Source organism: Gracilinanus agilis, chromosome 4 (genome assembly GCF_016433145.1).
Source record: "Gracilinanus agilis isolate LMUSP501 chromosome 4, AgileGrace, whole genome shotgun sequence".
Taxonomy (NCBI): Eukaryota; Metazoa; Chordata; class Mammalia; order Didelphimorphia; family Didelphidae; genus Gracilinanus; species Gracilinanus agilis.
In genome coordinates, this window is record NC_058133.1 from 98,149,069 (window position 1) to 98,173,653 (window position 24,585).

Consider the following 24,585-nt stretch of genomic DNA (forward strand, 5'->3'; position numbering starts at 1 on the left):
TGCATGTAATCATTTCTATAAATGAAATTAGGACCTGGGTTTACGATCCCGTTTCTTTAGCCTTTTACTTTTGCAAAATATTTTTCTAATCAAACCCATTCTGGAGAATGGACTCGGTTTTCGATAAAAGTTCTTGAGACCCTAGGAAGAAGGCGCCAAAATCTCAGCTGGCACATAGAGTAGAGGGCACCATTATTTAGAGCAAGGATAGGAGCTGGGCACTAAAGATGGGCAAGTTAAGCTCAGTGAAGACAATGAGAATCCAAGAGAGGATCACTGCCTGCAAAAGCAGTCTATGTAGCCATCTTGCAGTTGCCATCAGTTTACCAATAAAAGTTCTGGCCCCATCTCAGTCTCGCCACACAAAGAGGCTGGTGGCAGGAGCATGGAGGAGGGCAATTTGCTTCCTTCCTTCCCTCTCTTGTCGAAGTCGTAGCCTTGCCTCGTGTTTTTCACTCAGTCGCAGCAGATGGCTAACTTTTACACCAGAAGCTGTCAGTGGAATGTAAATGCATTTCCTCGCAACACTGAAAATCCTGAGGCTGCGTGTTTAATCTGTGCCTTCTAAGCAGGGTGACCCTGAAAAGAACACGAGCACGTTTGTAAAATTGGCAGCCATCCTCGTAAACAGGCGGGGGAGGATTCTTCCAGCCCAAGGGAGAAGCATGGTTTGCTTCCCTGGGCTCCCGACCCCACCATCTCCCAGAGGAACAACAATCTAAGTGGAGGTTGAATAGAAAAGTTATAGACCACGAGGGAAGTATTAACAGGAAAGGGGTTATTCCAGGGTATGGGAAAAAAGGGAGGGAGCTGGGCTTCGACAGCACAGAGGAGGGAAAGCCATAACCTGGCCTTCCTTCCCAAGTCTCTGCTTACTTGGGAATTGGGGAAATCCTTATTAGTCCAGGTGAACTAATAGGAATTGAAGTTGAGCATTATGAAATGAAGAAGAGGGAGAGAAAGCCATCGTGAGTGGTAGCCCACTGCCCGGAGAGGGGCAAAATTATTTAGCAAGAATTACTTGAAAAAAATAATGCCGAATTCTATTGGTGAAATCCTGTCATCGTTAACATCAGAGATGGTAGGCTAAATTAGTGCCTAGCAACTTTGGCCACAGCTCATTCACTTTCCCAGTGCCCCTAGCAAAAGGACAGGACACAGGCATTTTCTCCATTTCACCAAAACAGGGTCCAATAGTTAAACAGCGGCAGCCATGGAGAAGGTGGAATCTATGTCTCTTTGTCATCTGTATTAAGGAAGGGGTCGTTCTTAAGTGAGGAAAAATGACTTTCATGGAACACTTTAAAGTGTACAAAACATTCTAGATCCATTGCCTCATTGGGGCCTTAGGGTAGCCTCTGAAATGAGTACAAATAGCATTTTCCCTAGCATAAAATGACACTAATATTCAGGAATCAAATAGGAAATAATTCTTGTCTAATTGACAGAATGACACATTTTATAAAATGGATCTGTGTTTATTGATATAAGTTAATAGTCATCAACAAGCATTTATTAAGAGATCATGTGCCAGACACTGTGCTAAATGCTACAGATACCAAGAGAGGCCAAAACACTGTCCCAGCCCTTTAGGAGCTTCCATTCTAAATGGGGTGGACAATGGGCAAAGAGTTTATGTGTATATAAGGTATATATAGAAGGTAAATAGGAGGTAACCTCTGGGGGCTGGGGGCTGAAGGGAATGATTGAGAGAAGTATCTAGCAGAAAGTAGGATTGGAGCTGAGACTTGAAGGAAACCAGAGGCTAACCTAGTCCAAACTATTAATTGTCTTGAGATATAGAGTTGGTTTTGGTACCTGGGTTTCCTTACTGCAAATTTGGGACTCTTTCCTTAGACTGGGGATCCCTGGGGAAGGAAAGGACTGCAAGGTGTGAAGATGATAGAAGTCAAAAAAAGAAGCTGATTTGAATTTTGAGTTCCCAGAGTCAGATGGAGCAAAAATTTTGCCACTGATCAAAACTAAGCTTCATTGGCAAATCCTCATATAGTGACTATTGATACATTTGTGGATTAGATGATGATCATCATGATGATAAAAATAGTGGCTGGCGTTTATAGTATGTAGCTCATTAAGGCTTACAAGACATTTTGTGAGGGGAGTGTTGCTATTTTACAGATGAAGAAACTGAGATGGAAAAAGGTTAAATGACTTCCCCAGGGTCACATAACTAGCAAATGTCCAAAGCAGGATTCAAGTCCCCATCTTCCTAACCCTACCCAGCAATCTATCCACTATACCCATTTTGGGAAATATTCAAGGAAGCTCAGCATTTGGATGTCCTAATCAAGCATCCTTGGCTCATAGGACTGATCTCTATTTGAGACACACTGACTAACAAAGTACTAGGAAGAGGGAAGGCTTTGAAGTGACAGGAGTCCCAATCAAGCCAGGAAATGCCTCTTCCACTTATGCCTGGAACAGCAAATAAATGATTGCCTGATGACTGGATATGAGCTGACAGAAATGATGGTAAATTGTTGTTTGGGAGATGGTTTCAGAGAAGGTACAGGGGACAGAGAGATTCATCAGTGGAAAACAAAAGAAAAAAGTTTTAAAACAAGAATAGAATGAAGGACCCAGTAAATTAAATAAATAAATGAAGGTCTCAATGACAGGCTCTTTTAATTAAAGTCATATATTACATGTGGTAACTTAAAGCTACATTTTATCACCTTCAGAAGGGGTAGCCAATTTGGGGCTGGTGGACAAAATAAAAGCCATTGAATCCAGCCCAGAGAAAAAGCTGACAAAAACACGGCTTTTGGTTTCAGCTGGAGAGGTGAGGTGTTGGCATCTCTGCCATCTGCAGTGGGCTAACCCCTAGAGTAAATACTCTGTCCATTTCCCAAAAGGAAACTAGCTGCCATCTATCTCACAGTGAAGGGGAGAAATTCTGCTAGTCGCCCCTCTTGCCTGGGTAATCTGATCCAGGTTTAAGGCCTAGGCGGGTCTGGTTATTTACACACCGTATGGATTTACGGCATTTTCCCCACTGCTGAAAATTAAACATGTGCTGCCTGTTAAAGGTTGCTGGGGTATCTCATTATAGGAGATTCTTTCTTCAGGGGCTTAATGTTTTGCTGAATTACTGAAGGACTTATTTGAATGCAGACTTGGACCAAATAATTTTCTGATAAGAGGGCTATAAATCCTCTGCAAAATAAGCTTGGTGTTCTCAGCATATCTATTGGCTTTTTGATCATTTTTTATGGCTTCCCTTTAGCTAGTCAAATTATCCTCATGCGCTCCTAAAGCTTCTCTGACATGGATTAAGACTGCCCAAACCAATCGGCCCTCATTACTTAAGCAACTGGTTTTGATTTGGGGGCAGTAAATATGATGGCATGGACTGGGTGCCCTTCACCAGAGTGAAGTGTGAATGAAAATGTGATGTTAGGGATTTGGGGGGGAGGGGGTCTTCCTTTTGGGATTTATTTAACAGGAAAATGAAGTCTTCAGCTCCTTCAAATTGTGGCAGCTGCTCAAAACGCTGACACTTATGTGGAGTGAGGATGCTTAAGAACTGAGCTGGCCCAATACAGAGAGCCCAGGAGATGTTCAACTCAAGCAAAGTGGCTTCATTTGTTATTGAGAGTAATAATTCCCATGTAGAAACATTCATGTGTATATCACATTTTTTAAATTGCTAAGTACTTTACATCCATTCTCTAATTTGAGCCTCATCCCAATGCAGTGATGGAGTTATTTTGGGTATTCACTATTGTACAGGTGAAAAAACAGAGACATTAAAAGGGTTTAGTAACCTGACTGTTGTCAGAGTTTCAGAGATAGGATTTAAACTGAGATCTCCCTAACTATAAATACAACTCCATATCATGGCATTCCTTCTTTGTTAACCAAAAAAGTATTTATCGAACATCTTCTCCTGGAAATTCTCACTTCATTTTGTCCAAAATAAGACCTTCACATCAATTTCTAGTGCTTCCAAAACTTGCCATCACAGCAGTGACCTCCCACTTCCTCTTCTCTTTCGAGCTCTTCCAGTTCTTTCGAGGTTAGATACTATTTTGCTTGCATGTATCCATATCCCCAGAGTGTAACATCATGTCTGACACTTAGTAGTAACCACTTAATACTTCATTTTTTCATTCATTTCATCATGTGTTCAAATTGTGTGGGATAAGAGAAGTCCAAGACATACTTTTCCACCCTTGAGGAGTTTTTAATCTAGTTATAGGAAATAATTGGAGAAGACAAATTGGGATATAGTTATGGTAAGTTAAAGGACATAGACAAAAAAGTGCTCTAGCAGTAAAGAGAAGGAAAGAATTAGAATAATCTGGTGTCATTGAAGAAAGTTTCTTTGAGATGTCTTGGCCAATGAGATTTTGGATTTTGGCTTGTTCCCTCTTGAGACCATAAGAAAACCCTGTGACCCCTGCTGTCCAGCTATAAATATGTATGTATATGTTGAAAAATAATTCAAGTGATTAATCTCCATCTTATTCATAAAAATCAGTCTTCCGAGTACTTCCTATGTGCAAAGCACTGAAAGATTCAAAGTATACAAGACATTTAATAGCCTCAATAAATTTCTAATAAATCTGGATAAATTGGTTAAATTTAAGGATAATTGCATAAAGAATTAAATGATTGTCATTAATGAACTATGAAAGCTTCAACAGCTTCTTACTCCCAACGGATTAAACTAGAAAATGATCAATCTAGGATTGAAAGCATTCCACAATATGTCTGAATCAATATTAACTCCTTATCAACTATTCTTTAGATGTTGTCATTCAACCTAGTCAAATCAGCTGGTCATTCAGCAAGCATTTAGTAAGCATCTTCCTGAGGCCAAGCTGAGAACACAAAGGCAAAAATAGTCCCAACTCTCAAAAATTTTACATTTTAATGGGAGAGATCACTAGGCATAATGAAACATTCACAAGATATGTAGACAGAAGATATAAGGTAATTTTCAAGTGGAAGGATTTTTCAACTGATGACACTAGGAAGATAGATTTCTATGACCAATTGAGTATGTAGATATATATTTTCCCTTTTTGAACCAATTTAGATGTGTGAGATTTACACATTGCCCACCCTCCCCAGACTACTTTCCTTTTTACTGTACAAGCTTTTTGCACACCTCTTTTATGTGAGATAATTCTTGCCATTCTTTTTCTCTTTCCCCCAGGTCATCCTTCTATCTCACCTATCCATTTTTCTATCATCTTAACATGAATGATTCACCCAAATATTTTATGTAGAATGTGTTTTCCATGTAGAATTCTTCTGCATTAATAATGATAAAAATCTTAGAAGATACAAGTATCATCTTCCCATATAGAAAAGGTACACTGTTAACCTTATTGAGTCTCTTATGATTTCTCTTTAATGTTTATATTTTTGCATTTCTCATGAGTCTTGTGTATGAAAGTCAAATTTTCTGTTCATCTCTGGTCTTTTCACCAGGAATTTTTTTCCATTAAGAATTCTTAAAAGTTCTCTTTTTCATTAAATATCTATTTTTTCCCTTGAAGAATTATATTCAGCCTTGCTGGTTAGGCTGCTCTTGATTGTAATCCCAGTTCTTCAGCTTTCACAAATATTTCCCAAACCCTTTGTTTCTTTACTACAGTTGCTACTAAATCTCATTTGATATTGGCTATGGCACTGTAGCATTTTAATGGTGTTTTTCCCTTGCTGCTTGACATACTTTCTCTTTGACCTGAAAACTCTGGAATTTGGCTATAGTATTCCTGAGAATTTTCCTTTAAAGATCTCGTTCAGGTAGTGAACATTGGATTCTTCCAATTTTTATTTTACCCTTTGGTTCTAGGATATTTCAGCTATTTTCCTTGATAAATTCTTGATTTGTGATTTCTAGGCTCTTCCTTTGATCATAGCTTTTAAATAATGCAATAATTCTTAAGTTATTTCTCATTGATGTATTTGCCAAGTCGGTTGTTTTTCCAATTTCCAATTTCCAAACCAAATTCCATGATTTCTATTTTTCATTCATTTGACTTTCACTGTTTCTTGATATTGCATGGGGTAATTAGCTTCCAGTTGCCCAATTCTAATTTAAAATAAATCATTTTATTCTGTGTGCTTTTGATCTTCTTTTATCATTTGGTCAATTCTGTTTTTTAAGGTATTTGTTTCAGTGTTTTTTTTAATATGTATCTTTTACCAAGCTGTTAATTGTATTAAAAAAACCCTTCCCTTTCATCTTAGAATCAACATTAAATATTGGTTCTGAGGGAGACAAGTAGTAAGGGGTAGGCAATTGGGGTAAACTGAGATGTCTAGGCTCACAAGCTAGGAAGTGTCTGAATGCAGATTTGAACCTAGGACCTCCTATCTCTAGGTCTGGCTCTCTATCCACTGAGCTACCTAGCTGCCACTTCTAATTGACGTTTCATAATTTTCTTACTTTGTTTTCATTTTTGCCTAATATTTCTGTTTGTTTTCTGATTTGATTTTGAAAATCTTTTTCTTTAGCTTTTCCAGGAATTCTTATTGGAATTGTATCCAGTTTACATGTTTTTTCTTGGAGACTCTGCTTCAGGCTTCCTTGTCTTCCTCTGGTTGTGTGTCTTGATCTTCCCTGTCAGAAAGAAGAAAACTTTGGGTCTCAGAAGAACATACAGAATATAGCATAAATTTTTGCAGTCAGATTCTTTTTTGTAGTTTGTTCATTTTTCCACCCTATTTCTTGATTTGGAACTTTATAAGAAAATTGGACTCTGTTCCTGGTGTGGTGGGGAAGAGCTCTGTCTCAAGCTTCAGAATTTTTTGTACTGCTCTTTTTAGAGTGAGTTCTGTGGTTTTGGAAGTTTTCAGTGTTTCCAAGGTTATATGATCTGGGGAGAGTTGTGGTTACTGCTCTCTTGATCTAGACTCTGGTACTTACCCAGGAAAGCCTGCATACTCCCCCCTCATCACAGACCTCTCTTTTTTACCTTATTTTTTGTTTTGGGAGAGAAAAATGTCTTACTCTGACCTTTTATTGGCTCTGTCACTCCAGAATTCACTTTGAGGCTTTGTTTTAAGCTTGTTTGAAGGAGCATTTTGGGAGGTCTCAAGTACTTCTCTACTCTGCCCTCTTGGCTTCACTCCACTACTTGTGTTTTATTGTATTTATTTGTTTTGTTAAATATTTCCCAATTACATATGAATCTGGTCAATTACATTTGAATCTTGTTCAAACCCCACTCAGTAGTGTTGTGTGTTGTGCCATGTGAGCACTCTGTTCATAGGGAACCTTCCACCATTTAAATAGCTTTGAAGTCGTTACTGGCCAACCCTACTTTTCTTACTCTTGGTATCCTTCTATCTTTTCATTTATACTTTATTCACTTTCTCATACTCTATGGCCCCAGTAACACTGAGCAAATCACTATTACCCACATAACACATTCTACCTCCTGATTACAATTTCCCTGTATCTTCTATGTCTGGAATTCTTTTTCTCCTCATTCTCACCCTTCTCAATACAGCTAAAATTCCCCCTTCTGTAAGAAGTCTTTTTTAGTTCCTCTCAATGCTAATACTTCCCACCTCTCCCATTTCTCTGGTAATAATTTTGTTTACACATAGTTGTTTGCATGCTGCTTCTCCCATTAGACTGGAAGATCCTTGAAAGCAGGGACTGTTTTTGTCTTTCTTTGTATCTCCTGAGCTTAGTTAGCACAGTGATGGAACATAGTAGAACCTGAATAAATACTTGTTGGTTTTCCTGGTACGGACAACCAGAGGAAAGGGGGATACAAATTAGAATATGCAAAAGAAACAAAAAATACAAAAAAATGTAATGGCTCCTAAAGAAGTTGCCACATGTTGAAGAGAATGAATTCCATAAATCATAAGCTTTGCCTCCCACTTTAGAAAGTTAGTGTTATAGATTTCAAAAATCTTGTCGGTATTGTGGGTGATGCCACATTCTTTAAGTTTATAGTAAACACCTGGTATAAATTCAAGATGTTGAACAGGAGCATCCCTAGGACCATTAGGGTTACATGACTGTACCAGTAGTGAATTTTTTATTTCAGGTCAGGGCCATCTGTATCTCTTACATGTAACCTCTCCCAAGATATGAGTTGCCCTGAAGGCCATGTTCTCTGGCCAAAAACCTCTTGCTCTGTGGGAATCCCATCAGTGAGATTATACAAAATATTTGTCCCTTTAAAGTTGACTTCTGAAAGGTTTCCCTCCTTAGGCTATAAACAAGGACTCTCACCTTCAACCTGGGAATCAGGATTGTCACCAATACAGTTAATAAATCCCATTTCTTCCAGGCAAATTCAGGCATTATAGCTAGGTAGAGACACTTTAATCTCTTCTGTGCCATTAGAAAGAAAGGCACCACCTAGTGATCCCCAAAATCCTCCAGGGAAAGAAGTTGTACAGACCATCCTGGGGAATAAGAGACCTGTCAATTAAGTTGGATCTGAATGTCACCTGTTTTCTCAAGGCATTTGCAGCCCTTCCCCTACCTCTCTCTCTCTCTCTCTCTCTCTCTCTCTCTATATATATATATATATATATATATATATATATATAGACCTAAAAGGGTCAAACAGAACTACACTTGAAAGCAGTTATGCAGTAATTCCTTATCAGGTAAGTCTTACTGGAGGCTTCCAGAAAGGTATCCATTGTTGAGGACTTAACTTCTGAAAGATGAATCTATGATAGTAAGATACATGATGATGCAGCTGTTGTTTTGAAAGCATTTAATGATGCCACCTCTCTGAGGATGATATAGGAAGAGGAAAACCCAGCCAACATGGTGGTAGCATGTCTAATCTTGTCCCTTCTTTGTGGTTAAATAGGTTCATTGATCACAAGTAATAATTCAGGGTGGGGCATTAGGAAGAACTAAATTTTCTATATTAGTTTTCTATGGGGACTCCTGCAATGGCAGACTTAAATGATGTAGTAATGTCATATATCAAATAATATCAACTATTGGAAAGGCAAACTTATTGCCTTTGATGTGAAAGGGAGCCAATATAATTAATTTGACATTTGGAGACAGGTCAGGAAAAAACACTGGCCATATCGGTTTTTCAGGAGGGAACTTTAACATGAGTAACCTTTGGGTAGAAATAGCTGTCTCATCCTTAATTAGAGGGGTCATAAAGTCCTATGTTCACTACAATATTATATCACAGCCCTTTTGTCCAAATTGTATTGGACCTCAATTTCTGCTGGGCTTCTGATGCCATATGATGGCTTTTATGGGTCCTGAATGCTGGAGGCATCAGAAAAAAAGTCCTCCATTCATCCTGATCCTAAAGAGGAAAGCCTTTGTTTCATCTTATTCTTTCCAAATGCCAGGTCATGCCCACCACCCAGGAATTAGTATAGATAATCTTAACTGTCCCATCTCTCAAGGCTTTTACAAACATTAGTCATGTGGCCTCATTCCATTGGGGGGGGGCTTTACAGGACTTCTCTACCCGAGGGTATCCCTATTACTGAATTAATGGCCATAGAATTGCAGTTGCACATGCTTTTCACATTGTTGTTGGAATCAGGCAAATTATTCCTCAGGAGCATTACCTCATTTTGCTCTCCTCATTTGGAGAGGAACAGTATGAAGTAAAACCAAGTTTTAGCCAAACTATACTTCTTACTGTCCACTATTCATACCCTAACCTTATATCCTTTCTTCATGCTGTACTTTAGTCCTAGAGGGCATTGCTTCCATTGGTCTGTAGAATTTTTATGCATCCTTTAAAGTTCAAATCCCAGAATGACAGATCAGCCAACTAGTCAAACCTGTAACTGAAAGAGAATCTCCTTTACAGAGTCCCCAACAAATGAATTGAGGCTGGAAAGAATAGTACTAGATGAAAAATTTGAACATAATCCAGGAAACAGCAGGGAGCCATTGTAAGATTGAACAGAGAAACAACACATTGAAATCCATGTATAAAGTATATTAGTCTAGTGTGAAAGATAAGTTAGAAGGAAGATAAAATGCAGACAAGATTTATTCAGATTTTATTAAGGTATTAGGCTGTCTAGATAGTAATGAGAGACTAGATTAGGGTGATGCAAATGAAAATAGGATAATTGGAGGAAAGAAAAATAGATGAGGCTATTGAAGAAATAAAATCAAAAATCAACATTTATATTCTTTCCCTCAATACCTATTCATTCTTTTGACTTCACTCATTCTGCCATTGGTTTCACCATTATCCAATGTCCCATATTTAAAATGTCTGTGTTATCTTTTACTTTGTTTTTTCTCATTTCATCAATTATTAAGTTATAGGATCAAGAAATCATAAATTGAGATCTGGAAAGGCCCTCAGAGGTCACCTAATTTCATCCCTTCTTTCTGAGAACAGCAGCCAAGTTTGAGGTACCAGATAGTCAACTAGATGGAAACATCCTTTAGTCCACTGGAGACAGGAGTCTCAAGAGACATCAAATCTGAAGACATAGATTTGCATCATCCCAATAGAGATGATGGTTTAACTCTAGTTGTGAATGAGATTGACAAGGAAAAGAATATAGAGAAGAGCAAAAGATGGAAAACAAAACACTGGAGAACAATTATCTTAATGGTGAGGAAGAGGGAGAGAAGTATATGAAGGAGTCTCAGAAAGAATAGTTAGAGGTGAGAGGGCGAATTCATTTCCATTCAACTGACATTATTACAAACATGTACTAAGCACTAAGGCTACAAATTAAAAAAAACAATCATTGATCAAAGAGCTTAATACTATTGGGAAGGATTTCTTCTTATTAATCTATTTGGTAAAAAGCATTGGGCTTAATTTTTCCCTCTTATTCTACCATGACCCTTCCCAAGATAATTGTTATGCCTTTATAACACTCCTCTCTTTTTCCTTCTCTTCCTCATTTTTTTCTAACTATAAAATGGGCAGTGTATCTATGGTTGAAAATTGACACTGCAGAAACAGTAACTTTGGAAAGAAAAATCTGGCACTCATTCAGTATTACTATGGAAACAGCTATTCTCAGCAATACACTGGTATGATATAGTTCAAGGATTTAGGTCTGTGTGGGAGGTTTTTGCCATCCATTAAATCAATGATCCACTCTTTATAACAAAAGTCTCTAGACAGTCATTCATAAAAGCCTTTCTTCTTTGGCTTGCATAAGAAATTTTTGTATTAATTTCATGAGCATAGTATAGTGGATGAAGGACCCAACTGAGTGATTCAGTCAGGAAGACCTGGGTTCAAATCTACTCTCTGAAGGGGACTGACTTCATGACCCCAGGAAATCATTCAACCTCTCTGTGCCTCACAATTTTCTAAGACTATAAATCAAAGACAAAGTACTGATTTATATTGTTAGAGGAAGTTCTTTACTAGAAACTCCCAAAACAGATGAAATCAAAGACTGGAGTGGGGGGAAAGTACAGATTTTCTTTGTTTCTTTTATTTTAAGATGGGGTCTCCATATCTTTCCCACACTGCAAGTGCAGGGGTTTCTCAATGGCCCGACTCTATTATTGATCAACTTAGGAGATTTTACCTGCTCCATTTCCATCCTGGGTCTAATTACTCCTTTTTTGGGCAGTCTTGTGGCTTCCTGCTCCTGGTGGTTCACCAGACTGAAGCCAGGCAATGTGCAAACCTCATTGGCTTAGCTCATTGTGTCTCAGAATTCCTGAGCCAGCCTTTGGTAGGGAGGGATAGAGTAAAAGTGTACACCACCATGCTTCCCATTTTGTTTCTCAGAAAACAAGCAGTCTTTAGCTGAAAACATCACTAGTTTCATTAATCATTTTCCTAATTCTGATGCATAAATGAGTTTGCTCTGTCCATCACAGCCCCTAAGGAACATAGCCTGAAAAGCTCCTAACATATTCAGGCTGCCATGGGTCTTGTGATGAGCAGGCAGATTCAGAAAGGAAAACTCTCCACCCTGAGATCCCTCCACTGTCGAGGTTTCAAATGCAAGACACCCAGCTCTGCTGGAGACAAAGAGCAGGGAACATTCTGCAGGTGATGCTACTGCTGTTGCCGAGGTAATAATATCTAGACGCTAGAAACCAGAGGAGTGGCGAAGGAAGAAGGGTAGAGCTAGGCCTCCAGGCTCCCCTTTTTATCCCCCTTTTTGAATCTCCTGGCTTGTAATGAAGCCCTTAATGTTTCCATATCCTTTCAATTCCAATTGTGTAATCACTTCCCAATAAGCCACACAAAACTTGAATTTTTTCAATCTAGGGCAATTTTCTATGTGTTTATGGTTTTCCCATTTTTCCAAGTGCTGTATTCAACACCAAATATTATGACAGGCAGCTCTAGATGCCTAGGATAGAAATGATCTCATCCCTCCTCTTCCTTTTAGACAAGTCAGTTCATTTTATGTTTTCCAAATTAGATTAACTGTTCAACAATCAATTAGTGAAGAAACAGTTGATCCTGATCGGACCAGACTGAAGAACCTTCTGGCATCTCCACATCAGTTTCCTGAAAGTGCCAGTGGGGTGAACTCCCCATGCTGAACTGGGACACTGCTCAGAATGTCAATGGTCCAAGGATATGGTCGGTGACCCTTGAGAGTTCTAAAATGCAGCAAGGCAGGGAGGATGGACCAGGGAAAGTCAATGCTCTATAAAACTAAGGAAAAAAATCTCAACAGTTTCCTTCAGAATGAGCTCCTCATGAAAACTTCTTAGAGGGGAGAGAAAGCAAAAGTGCACAGCTCTCTCATAAATGGGCGGGATAGAAATGAGTTATTTTCACAAATTTTAGCTCTTAGAAGAGTTGTTACTTCTCTTTGGTCAGTAAAGGCCACTTTCCATCCAAGAATAATTACTAGAGTGAGCCAATGCTTGGGAAAATAATCTAATAACTACTGGTTTTATAACTGGTTTTACTATGCAAAGCCTGAGTGTAAAATGATCAGGTTAGAAGATTATTAATATATAAAACATGTATTAAATAAGTTGATGGAGAGGCGGGATGCCCAGCATGGAAACTCAGCAACTCTTCTGTAATTTATAGTTTTAACTGGTGGCCCAGGGCCAGGAGAGATTGAGTTGCCCATGATTGCCCAGCTAGTATATGTCAGAGGCAAGATTTGAACACCGGATGTTTCTGAGTCTAAAATCCCACTATCCACTATTTTAAGTTGCTTCTCAAATAATACCACAGTAATATAAAAATTTCTGAAGTGTTGTGGTCAATTACTTCTCAACTTTAAAAAAAATTGCCACATGCCATTTGCAATTAATTTGTGACTTTATTTTCTGAAAGACTTTGCTTAAAAAGTCATATATCAAAAGTGGGAACTTCTTTACAAAGTTTCATCTTTATTTTGGTTCTAGATCTGTGATTTCACCAGCATCCTGTGGATTTTTAAAATTAATATGCAAAATACTCCTAGTATTATGTTTAATAAGATTTTTTAAATTAACTTGAAAAAAAGGGAAACTAAAAGACTAAAGTCTAGAGGGAGCTCACCCAAACCACTCACATGGATGAGAAAGAGAGGGAGGAGAAACCAAAACTATATACAAACAACATAACAACGTAAACATAAATGAAAGGGAAAAGGAATTGTGGGGGATGGAGTCCAAGGGTTCAAGATTCTAATTAATACAATTCCTGGTATGGGAAATGTGCACTGATGCAGATCTCCAACTTAGAGAATTGCCCTTGTCAGTGAAGGGTTAAGGGACATGCCTAAGGTCATACAGCCAGTATTTGTCAGAAGTTGGACTCAAACCCTAATTTATCTCCACTCTGAAGCTGTGTCTCAAATTACCACAGAGGTCTTGTTTCAGGCCCTTGTTCTTCTCTATAGAAAACAGCTATAGAACAGGAGACCCATTTGGAAGATTCTCTTCTCCTTTTGTCTTTCAGGCTCCATTTTTCTGGAAGCCATTCTATAGCTGTATGTCCTAAGAGCAACTGAAGAATAGAATAGCAAGAACGACTCTGTAGCTACTGGAATTATAAGCAAGTGATCCTCGAGTCAGAATGTCAGAACCACCATCATTCAGCTTTGCTCAAGGCTTAACAATGCCCTCCTTGAGAGAGTTAAGTGACCTGCATCATTAGAAATTAGACCTGAGGTTTGGTATTACACACAAATTGCTATTATAGAGAGGCGACTGCTACCACATAGAGAACTCTAAAGGAAATTTTGAAATCATCATTAGCAACTGATCATCCCAAAGGTTAATGGTATGTGCCACGTGGTTAATAGATGGCCATCTCTTGTGACCTAGAATTATTCATAACATAAGTCTGCCTTGACCCTATCCAGTGGGGTTTTCTTACTTGATGCACCACACAGTGATAGCATAAGCTGCACCAATAAGCACAATGCTAAGGGGGAAATGACAAAAAGATTCTGGTGTTTTCCTGATCCCATCACGACGAGGACCAGTGCAGATAACCCTGGCAAAACAACCCGCTTGATTACAAATTCTCACCAAGATTTCTAAAAGCAGAAATTTTGAAACTAGCTCCAAACCAATTGTTGAGTTTTCAGTACAAGTTTTTACATCTTAGAAATGAGCAAACACTACAAATCCAGGCCTGATTTGTTGTTTTGTTCACTGTCTAGTTGTTACAAAGTGGGGGGAGAAAATGCTAGTAATGAAGGTGAAATGGAATTGTAAGATTTAAAATTAATATGCAATATCTCCAAATATTATATTTAACAAAAGTTATTAATAATAACTTGAAGAAAAAGAAAATAAAAAAGCTAGAGTAAAGAGAGTACTAGCCCACAGAGAGGGCAGGCTTTCCACAAACTTATAAACAACACGTGAAAACGCAAACGTGGGGACGCAGGGAGAGGAATTCTGGGAGATGAAGTCCAAGGGTACAAGATTTCTACTTACACAGAAAAGTATTTTATTTCAGAGAACTGGTTATTAAACATTTACCAGCTAAGTGCTGCCTGAAAGGCAGCTTTGTGTGTGTGTGTGTGTGTGTGTGGTTTTTTTGTGCTTTTAATGGAAAGGAAACTTATTTTTAGAAAGTAGAATGGTGGAGGAAGGGGTAGGAAGAAGAAATGAAAAGGCAAAATGGGGACATTAGTATTCTGTAACATCAGAAAGGAATTGGATTATAAACTCTTATTGCCAAGGAAGAACGTTTCTATTCCAAGAAATCCCAATCACATGTCATTTCCTCTGGTTTCCATACCTCTAGAGTTCAAATGGCTTGAGAAGTGCTCGGCTGGTTTTTCAGCTGTCAAGAAGATGAAACATGAAACAAATCACTCTGTCCATGCAATACCCTGTAACCAGCTCTTCCCGACAGGGCTACCTGTGGTTTTTGGTTTCTAAATATTTGGGTTCTGCCTTGAGCACATGTGCTTTTAGAACTGTCCAATTGTCATTTCAAATCTCAATCAGTGATGGCTGAGAAATCTGCCTACAAAATCAGGGTTTCCCTGATCAGGGATGCTTTCCCAGAATGCCCGACTATTAATATAAATTAATAATAATTAATAATTAATATAAATCACTTCTAAACGGGCACCCAGAAAACCAGCTTTCCACACCACCCCTCCTCATTACCAGTGTCAGGAAACTGAGGCCAGACTGAAAGAATAGAGTTGAAGCTGGGAGAAGACAAGGTGGAAAACATCTGTCCATTTATGCATCTAAAAATTTATGGTAAATCTGTTTCTCTGTGTAGACTCTCCATTTGATATTATAAATATGTCATATTTATGACATCAAATATAACATAAAGATATTATAAATATAATAAATAAATTTTATTATTCTATGCAATTGAAACAGCACTGAGTTAATGAATTAGTTTGACAGCAATTAACAGAATTATTTCACAGCAAATTCTGATAATTAAATTTAACCTTTTAAATTAGGAAATGTATTATAAGAACATATTCACTTCTCCTTGGTTCCCCGATAGGGAAGGTGTCGTTCCCTTCACCACTGAATCTCTTGGTTAACCTATTTTTTGCTCTGTAAATATTATTAAAATTATTTAAATATTTATTTTGAAATATTATTCTGGATGGTTTTTATTCTTCGGTACCTTATTCATGTATATTAACTTTTACTCCTTAAATGACATTGTGATTATTTCAATCCTTCCAGCTGACGGACAACTTGATCTCAGACATTTTCACCGCCATTGGCTCAATCACGTTAGCCGTGCTACTGATCCTCTTTCTGGCAGTGGTCGCCTCCTTCATAGCTTCCAACAAACGGGCAAACCAGGGCACCTACAGCCCCAGTCGTCAGGAAAAGGAGGGGTCACGTGTGGAGATGTGGAACATGGTGCAACCTCCACCCATGGAGAGACTGATTTAGAAGAATCTAGTCCCCTCAAGGAAATCCGCGGACTAAATAAATTGTAAATACCACGTCTCCATTTGGAGATTTAGTGAAAGGAGGGAAGGGTGGGGTGGGGGTGGCAAAGATGTTCCAAGAGATGCTCATCTCACAAATGTGATGACCTAGGAATGATGGAACATTTTCATTTGATCGCCTTAATGTCCTTAACCATGCATGAACTTGACACTTTTTCTCATTATTCCAGGCTAGCCAATCATACATCTGTTTCTCTGTGTTAGTCATTTCAGCCTGGATAATGTGCAGAAATACCTTACAGAATTCAGAGGCTTCTGGGAGAAGCACCAGTGCCTGTCATTTAGATGTTTTGTGAACTGTATACCCCTTTGGGGTTCACCCTTTAAGCGGGCAGACATCATTATTGCAGAGAAATGCTGCAGAAGAAGTGAAATAAATGTTTCTAATCGACTCACCCTAGTCATGTTGTGGAAAGGTGTTAGCTGTGAACACTCTACTGTGTGTGCTTCCATCTTTTTATCTATTCTTTAACCATTGAGTCAAAAGAAGTCATGGAAATAACCATGGCAACAAATAAAGGTTAAAATGTCATTTCTCTCTTTGGATGTTCTCTTTCTTTAGTCTGTTAAGGACAATAACAACAACAACAACAACAACAACAACAACAACAACAACAACAACAGCTAACATTTCCATAGTGCTCGAAGGCTTTCAAAGAGTTTTACATGTCATTGCATTTGATCCACCAGAGCTCGAGGAAGTCCCTGCTATTATCATCATCCCTGTTTTACAAATGATGGAACTGAGCTTAAGAAATGTTAAGGGACTTGCCCAAACCCACCAGGGAGGACGTGTCCAAGGCAAGATTCCAGTTCAGATCTTCCTAATTCCAAGTTCAACACTCTTATCCACTGTGCCACTGAACTAATTCCTAGTCAGTGGGACAGGAGTCACCCATTCCGTGCTGGCATCAGTCAAACAAAGAATTTTAAATTTGTTGCATCTACTACTCTTCAGTTATTAGGATCTTAATATTAAATTATTTCTCTAAGGTAGAAGAGAAGCAAAGTATGGGAATAGCTTGGTGGTTGACTTTGGAGTCAAGATGACTTGGCTTTAAGTCCTGCTACAAACATTTATTAGCGGTGAGACCATGGACAAGTCATTTAACCTTAGTGGTATCCCAAGCAACACTCCAACACCCACAACCATAGCATAGCTAGTATTGATATAGCATGTTAAGTTTGGCAAAATGCTTTAAAATATTATTTAATTTTCTCCTTCCAACTATCTTGAGAGGTAGGTACTATTATCATCTTACATGTGAGGAAACTGAGGCAGAAGTTAAATGACTTTCCCAGGGTCACACAACTACCAAATGTGTGAGGTAGGATTTGAACTCAAGTCTTCTTGACTCCAGATCCAACCTTCCAGTGTACTACCTACTTGCCATTCTTTTTTAATTACTTCCCCTTTAAGTCCTCACTTCATATTTTTCTTGGTCAGGAGAAAAGGCTAAGAATTCCTTAATTAAGGAAAAATAATTAAGTTTGTGTCTTGTGTACATTTTATTTCATCCTACATCCAAACTTGTAATTTTATCAGTTTCCTTACATTATTGGAGATATGCACCTGTTTTATAGTCTTAAGAAAGAAGGAAAGAAGGAATCCATATATTAAGTGCTTTCTATGTGCCAGGCACTATGCTAAGTACTGGGGATTCTTACACAAGCCAAAAAAAAAGCCCCACCTTTTAATGAACTTACATTCTAATAATACCATACATGAAAGGGAGCTAAAGTGTTAGGGAGCAGAGTTTAAGGCACGGGGAGGCACCTAGCACAGGGGTATGATTTTGAAGTCCAAATCATCTAAGAAAAAATGATGCTCAAAAACTCTGCCCAGGGAAAGCGGATCTCTATACCCTTAAATTTACATAACGCTCAGTTTCCAAGACGAGGGAAGGCTTGAGGTTGGATATAGCCACTGGAATATTTCTGTGAAATATTAATTAACAAAAGTAAGCTTTGTCTAAGAAAGAAAAGTACTGATATCTATATTTCTTTTTTTTAACCCTTACCTTCTGCCTTAGAATCATTACTATGTATTGGTTCCAAGGCAGAAGTGTGATAAGGGCTAGACAATGGGGGTTACATGACTTGCCCAGCTAAGAAGTGTCTGAGATAACATTTGAACTCGGAACCTCACTAAGCACCAAGCCACCTAGCTGCCCCTGTGCCACTTCTTAGTGCAATAACCCTCACAAAGTTTTCTCCTTTCCACTCCCATTGCAATCTTTTTCACCTTGGCTATTATAATTTTCTCCTGACTTTTCTCCCTGCCTTCAATATATCTGGTCTTCAATCTACTCTTTCTACCTAAAACCCAATTAATCTTCCTCAAATACCTGAAATTTCCTAGTGATTATTAGCACCATTATCACATTATTTCTCTAGTCAAAAATTTGGGGTTCCCCTTCATCATTGCTAAAACAAAAGAGTTGTAACTAGATTAGGCAACTGGATGTTTTTCCCAGAGCATCGACATTTAGAGGATGCTGACAACAGGTTAAAAAAAAACCTGAGGGGGCAGCTGGGTAGCTCAGTGGAGTGAGAGTCAGGCCTAGAGACAGGAGGTCCTAGATTCAAACCCAGCCTCAGCCACTTCCCGGCTGTGTGACCCTGGGCAAGTCACTTGACCCCCATTGCCCACCCTTACCAATCTTCCACCTATGAGACAATACACCGAAGTACAAGGGTAAAAAAAAACCTGAACTTAAAAAGAATAACTAAGTTAGTGGGAAAATCTGGATTAGCAAGAATATTTAACCATAAGAGGAAGGCATCAAATTGCATGCTTCATCCTCTGGCAACACTCTTCTCCAATTTGTTTCCATGCTAATATTTTCTGTGATGGTGGCTTCCCCAGCAACCAAGGAATTCAAGGTATTTATGGGTTAAAATGCCTCGATATCTCTCATTTCCCTGTCCAGTCCCTGCCACAGGATCTTGTATAACAATATACTGATGTCAACTGCCACCCCCAACTTGTATATGGAATAGATAATGGGATAAATGAAATAGATAAAAAGAAAAGTCAATGATATAAGTAACTAGTTCCCTCTAGGCAACTTCCAGGGATCCAAAATGTATGGAAGACTAACTTTCATGCAACTTGTCTTGGATAGCACGAAATAAAACTTACTTTGACAATTTAAACCCTCTCAACCTACCTGTCCAGCCTTAAGATCATACTGCTATTTAAGCACCTTTACACTGTCTCTTCTCCTGACAAACTGAATCCACATTTTCATTCTTCCCTCTCATCTCTGTGCTTTTGCTGGTACTATCCCACATCCCTAGAACAAGTTCCCCATCTCACAATCTCCATTTGTTGAAGGGAGAAGAGAAAAAGCATTTACATAGTGCCTGTTATGTGCCAGACACTTTATAAATATTTTTTCATTTAATCCTCAAAGCGACCCTAGGAGATAGGTTCTATTATTATCCATATTTGGTAGTTGAAGAAACAGAGACAAACAGAAGCTAAGTGACTTGTCCAGGATTACCCAGCTAGTAAGTGTCTAAGGTCATATTTGATCTTGGGTCTTCCTGAATCTAGACCCCAATTCTATTTACTATACCACTGTGAAAATTTGTACCTTTTGAACTATGTTCCCCAGAATTCCTTTGCATTACCCAGAATCCTTTTCCCTTTTCATTTACATGTATATTTACGTTATTGTTTATATAGTTCTGTAACTCCTCCTCTTTCTCTTTTTCCCCACAATCACAGCTTGGTTAGCTAGCTTTTTAACTTTATTTATTATTAATAACCTTTAAAAATTGAATACTTAGTTATTGTATATTAATTTTAATCTTTAGATTTTTGGCAACCATGAAGAGATAGAATTCTAAAAATAAATTTCTATTTATGCACCACCTAGCTGCCCCAAAGTGAAGCCCCTTACTTGCTCTAAGTCTCTTCCCACATGAAGGCTTCCCTGATATGACAGGAACAATATTCCAACCTTATATGTCTTCCCCCAAACCTTCAACTAAATTTGGCTATTTTTTCCTTAAAATGTATCAAAACTATATTCCTATCTTTGAGTCTTGATCAGCTCAGGACACTAAAGGAACTTAATGGTCTATCAAGGCTCTCCAGACCTTCTCTGACGACTGGAGGTAGGGTGAGGAATATTGGGAAATAATAAGAGTTGCCAGGCACACTGAGGGAGAAGCAGAAGGCTGTGAGCACCAGTCAATCAAAATCTTGATCATCATGTGCCCTTAGACATCCCATCCTATGAATTCAAACTCAAAAGCCATGGAAAAAGCTACACCCTCTACCTTCTCACTAAATATGGCCAGAATTACTTCCAGCCCAAAGCCCTGCAGCCATCCAGAGAAGAAAAAAATTGTAAAAAGGGGGCTCACTTTCTTCATCATTCCTAGCTACAGCTTGCTAACCACTTGCCATCAAACAAGAGCCCCAAGAATGGCTACTAACCAGATCATGGATCCTGCCTCCAGTCCATCCCTCACTGCCATTATTCAGGGAAGCAACCCCTGTGGCAAAGAGGCCAAACATTCCACCAAATGCCCAATAGATGCTACTTCTAGAGTGGGCAAAGAGCCTACCTGAAGCCACAAGGCACCCTGAGAGAGACACAGGAGGCAGCATACAGCAGGCAAGCCAAACCATCACCACCTTGATGATCATCTCCCCTCATACCCTACTGAAAATAACCCAGGACTCTGCTCTAAGCGCCTTGCAAATATCAAGGCTTCTTTCCCAATGCCCAAAGCCCTTGTCCTGAGAGTCGATCCTTATGGCCATTCAGACCTGCCATGGCTCCTGTGGGTGCTATAGCCACATTTGATAAAGTCCCAAGAACAAAGTTCCCAACACTAAAGCCCTCTGCACTAATTCATTTAACATCAGAGATTGATTGGATTTTTATCACTGGAAAGAAGCATTTGCATCTGCTTCACCACTGCTTCCCAAGGACCCAGGAACCTTTCCATTGGACTTGTTGCTAAAGCCTCTGTACATCTCCCCCAGTTAGGCTGTGAGTTCCTGGAGAGCAGGGGCTGCCGTGTTTTTAATTTCTACCCTCAGCACCTAACACTGTGCTTTGCACATTGTTAGTGCTCAATAAATGCTTTTTTCATTCATCCATTCAACAACTGGCACACTGGACACCCTTTTCTCTCCATTCTTAGCTCAGATTAAAATCTCTCCATCCTCTCCAGTCTCATAGCAGGTTTATCTATCATCTCTTTGCTTTGTATTTATCTCAGTTTCCTTTGTGTGTGGTAGGTAGAGGGGCTACTCTCCACAGGAGATTGAAAATTATATGAGAGGAAGGTCTGTGTTGTATTTACATTTGTGCCTTGCCCACTTGGTACAATACCTTGCACATATCAAGTGCTTGGTAAAGGTCCATTGAATCCACCTGGCAGTTGGGTGCCGCCAGTTTGATGACTAATGCAACGTAGAAGAGCTGAGTAGACCACCTGGATCATGTATAATCTAGGACATGGGTTTCCCTCTCCAAAGCCCCAACTGATTTTTGCTGAGACAAAGCTACTGGAAACTGGCAGCCGGTGCCATGTTCCTTTTCACGTTATGATGATTCCGAAGTACTTAAGAGAACCTGTTTCCTCTCTACATCATTCACCTCAGAGGAGCAAAGGGCAATAGAAATCAATTAAGCCTAGACAGCCCTGCAGATAGCAGTAACAATGAAGGAAAGAATCACACTCGTTCTGATCCCGATTCTGATTTGCAGACTCTGGAGGAACAAAATGGAGACAGACGTCCCACTTGCTGATATGTGCTGCAACACAGCAAAAAACAGGATTCGTAAAAAGCCGCATCTGGTACACATTTGCCAGGAGTAACATGAGGTCTAGCTCCAATAAGGCCTGTGCAGGTCTTATGTCTGCTACAGTCACAGCACAGGCTTGGAAAGGTGAGGGGAGCTTAATGACCATAAATGAAATCACCTGTCAAGTCTGCCCCAACTCTCAACTCCTGAATTTGCCACTGAGCGGCTGGCCTTCTTAATTACCAGAAGGGAGAAAAAGAAAATTCCTGCTTTACAACACAGGCAAGCCAATGATAAATGTTAACATTCTTTGGTCATTCCTATTTACCTTCTAACTATAGAAAATAAATAATATCTCTAGCATCCCAGGCCTGTGGAAAGAACACTAGACATAAGTTAGAAGACCTAGGTTTGAGTAGTAGCCCCGAAATTTAGTCATTGTATGGCCTTAGCAAGTCAGGTGCCCATGAGCCTAAATAAAATAAAATGGAGCTAATAATCAAATAATAATAATCAAATGAAATGGAGCTAATAAATAAAATAAAATGGAGATAATACTAACATGACCTACTTTAGTGGGTATTTGTGAGGGCACCAGTTAGAGTGTGAAAAATACTTAAAATCCTTTGTTGCTTTATAAATGTTGTTTTATGATGCTTATCTCTAATAAAGGACTGTCTTCTTTCCTGGCTTCCCCAAACTCTGCCAAGATTTCAGTCCAAAGGATTGTGGAAAGTATTTCAAGATGTAAAAGCCCTCTGAATTGTAGGCACCTTATGAAAGTATAAAACAACAACATCCCAGAAGACTCAAGTGTTCCTAATCACAGCCAAACAAAGAAAAAAAAATTATAGGGTTTGGAATTGGAAGTCTAACCTTCTCTCTACACATAGGAGAAAACATGGAGGTTAAGTGACTTACCAAAAGTCCTACAAACAATAAATAACAGAGCCAGGATTTGGCCCTTGGTTTGGTGAACCCAACTCTAGCATTCTCTATCTGTGTAAAGAAGATCTTAATGATAGGGCTAGACTGAGATTACACAAGTAACAAGATGAACACCATTGTAGTGAGACCTATCCCATGTGCCGAGGGTTGTTGGGTGGGGGGTCAAAGGAAGGCAAAATGGGCATCTTTAGCCTCTCCTCCCTCAATCCTTCTGCAAGGAAGACACTAATTCCCATCAGGAGGAAGAGCAAGAAGTTGGGTCCTGAGGACCCTCTGCTCTCCTCAGGGTTAAAGGGGGAGTACCAGGCTAGAATTTCATCTTTCTGCTCCCTTAATTGATAATCTAGAGCAGTGATTCCAAAGTGGGCGCTACTGCCCCCTGGTGGGTGCTGCAGCGATCCAGGAAGGCAGTGATGGCCACAGGTGCATTTATCTTTCCTATTAATTGCTATTAAAATTTTTAAAAATTAATTTCCAGGGGGCTAAGTAATATTTTTTTCTGGAAAGGGGTGGTAGGCCAAAAAAGTTTGGAAACCACTTATCTAGAGGGTCTAATCAGGTTCAAGATAACTTCTGATCACTTAATTTAAGGGAAAAGGAGAAAGAAGACCTCAAATTCTATACCCAAGGCTCGACGCCTTTCCCAACAAATACCAGTTCCACAATGAATATACATAGCAAACAGAAAAGAAACCCATTTATACAAATCATAGCAAAATAACCATCAGGAGAATAGATACTAAACAAAAGAGAGTGAAGGCAATTTTCCACTAGGAGGGAGTTAAAACCAGCTCAACCAAGACATAGTCCTTGATTGCCCTTAAGGGAAGGCTGCCTTATGATGGAGACTGCCAACTCCATTCATGCCTTCAATCTTTTCCTTCAGCAACCTGAAGTAGGTTAGCATCTTCCATCTTCCTTCTTGAAACTAGAAGCCAGAAGCACCCAAAAACTATTCAATGCTTGAAGAAGAAGAAGAAGAACTGGTGAAGGCTGGAGCTCTCCCGCTCGCACTATCTCTACCCTGCTCCTCATTCAGGGTAGGGCATTCATCTCCACCAAAAAGGACAGTGTCTCCTCCCTATGAGCAAGGGTTCCCTTCACTACATCAGAGGTGTCAATCAAGTGACCCTGGCTCTGGAGCGAGGGGAACTAGATTAAATGTAATTGGGAAATATTAAGTAAAGACAATAGCACTTAGGGTCAATAAGCGATTTTCTAAGTCAATTTGCTGCCTTCAGAGATCCTGATGTGTCACTTTGTGCCCTACCCCCAAGTCCCATTTCTATTTGAATTTGATGCCACTGGACTATACCATGCTGCTGCCTGGATCTCTGATGTGCAAATTAATTTAGTTTTCCAAAGGTAGTTTTTTTGGGGGCAGCTGGGTAGCTCAGTGGAGTGAGAGTCAGGCCTAGAGACAGGAGGTCCTAGGTTCAAACCCGGCCTCAGCCACTTCCCAGCTGTGTGACCCTGGGTAAGTCACTTGACCCCCATTGCCCACCCTTAC

The 24,585-nt window shown here is 39.3% G+C and overlaps 1 protein-coding gene across 1 annotated transcript in view; it reads left to right on the forward strand.

Annotated features, from left to right (window-relative positions):
* Positions 1–16,291, forward strand: part of CRB1 (crumbs cell polarity complex component 1) — a 189,528-nt gene extending 173,237 nt beyond the window's left edge. Inside the window, exon 11 of the mRNA XM_044674912.1 lies at positions 16,076–16,291. Coding sequence (XP_044530847.1) covers positions 16,076–16,291 — 216 coding nt within the window. The remainder of the gene's footprint in view (positions 1–16,075) is intronic.
* Positions 16,292–24,585: the final 8,294 nt, after the last annotated feature.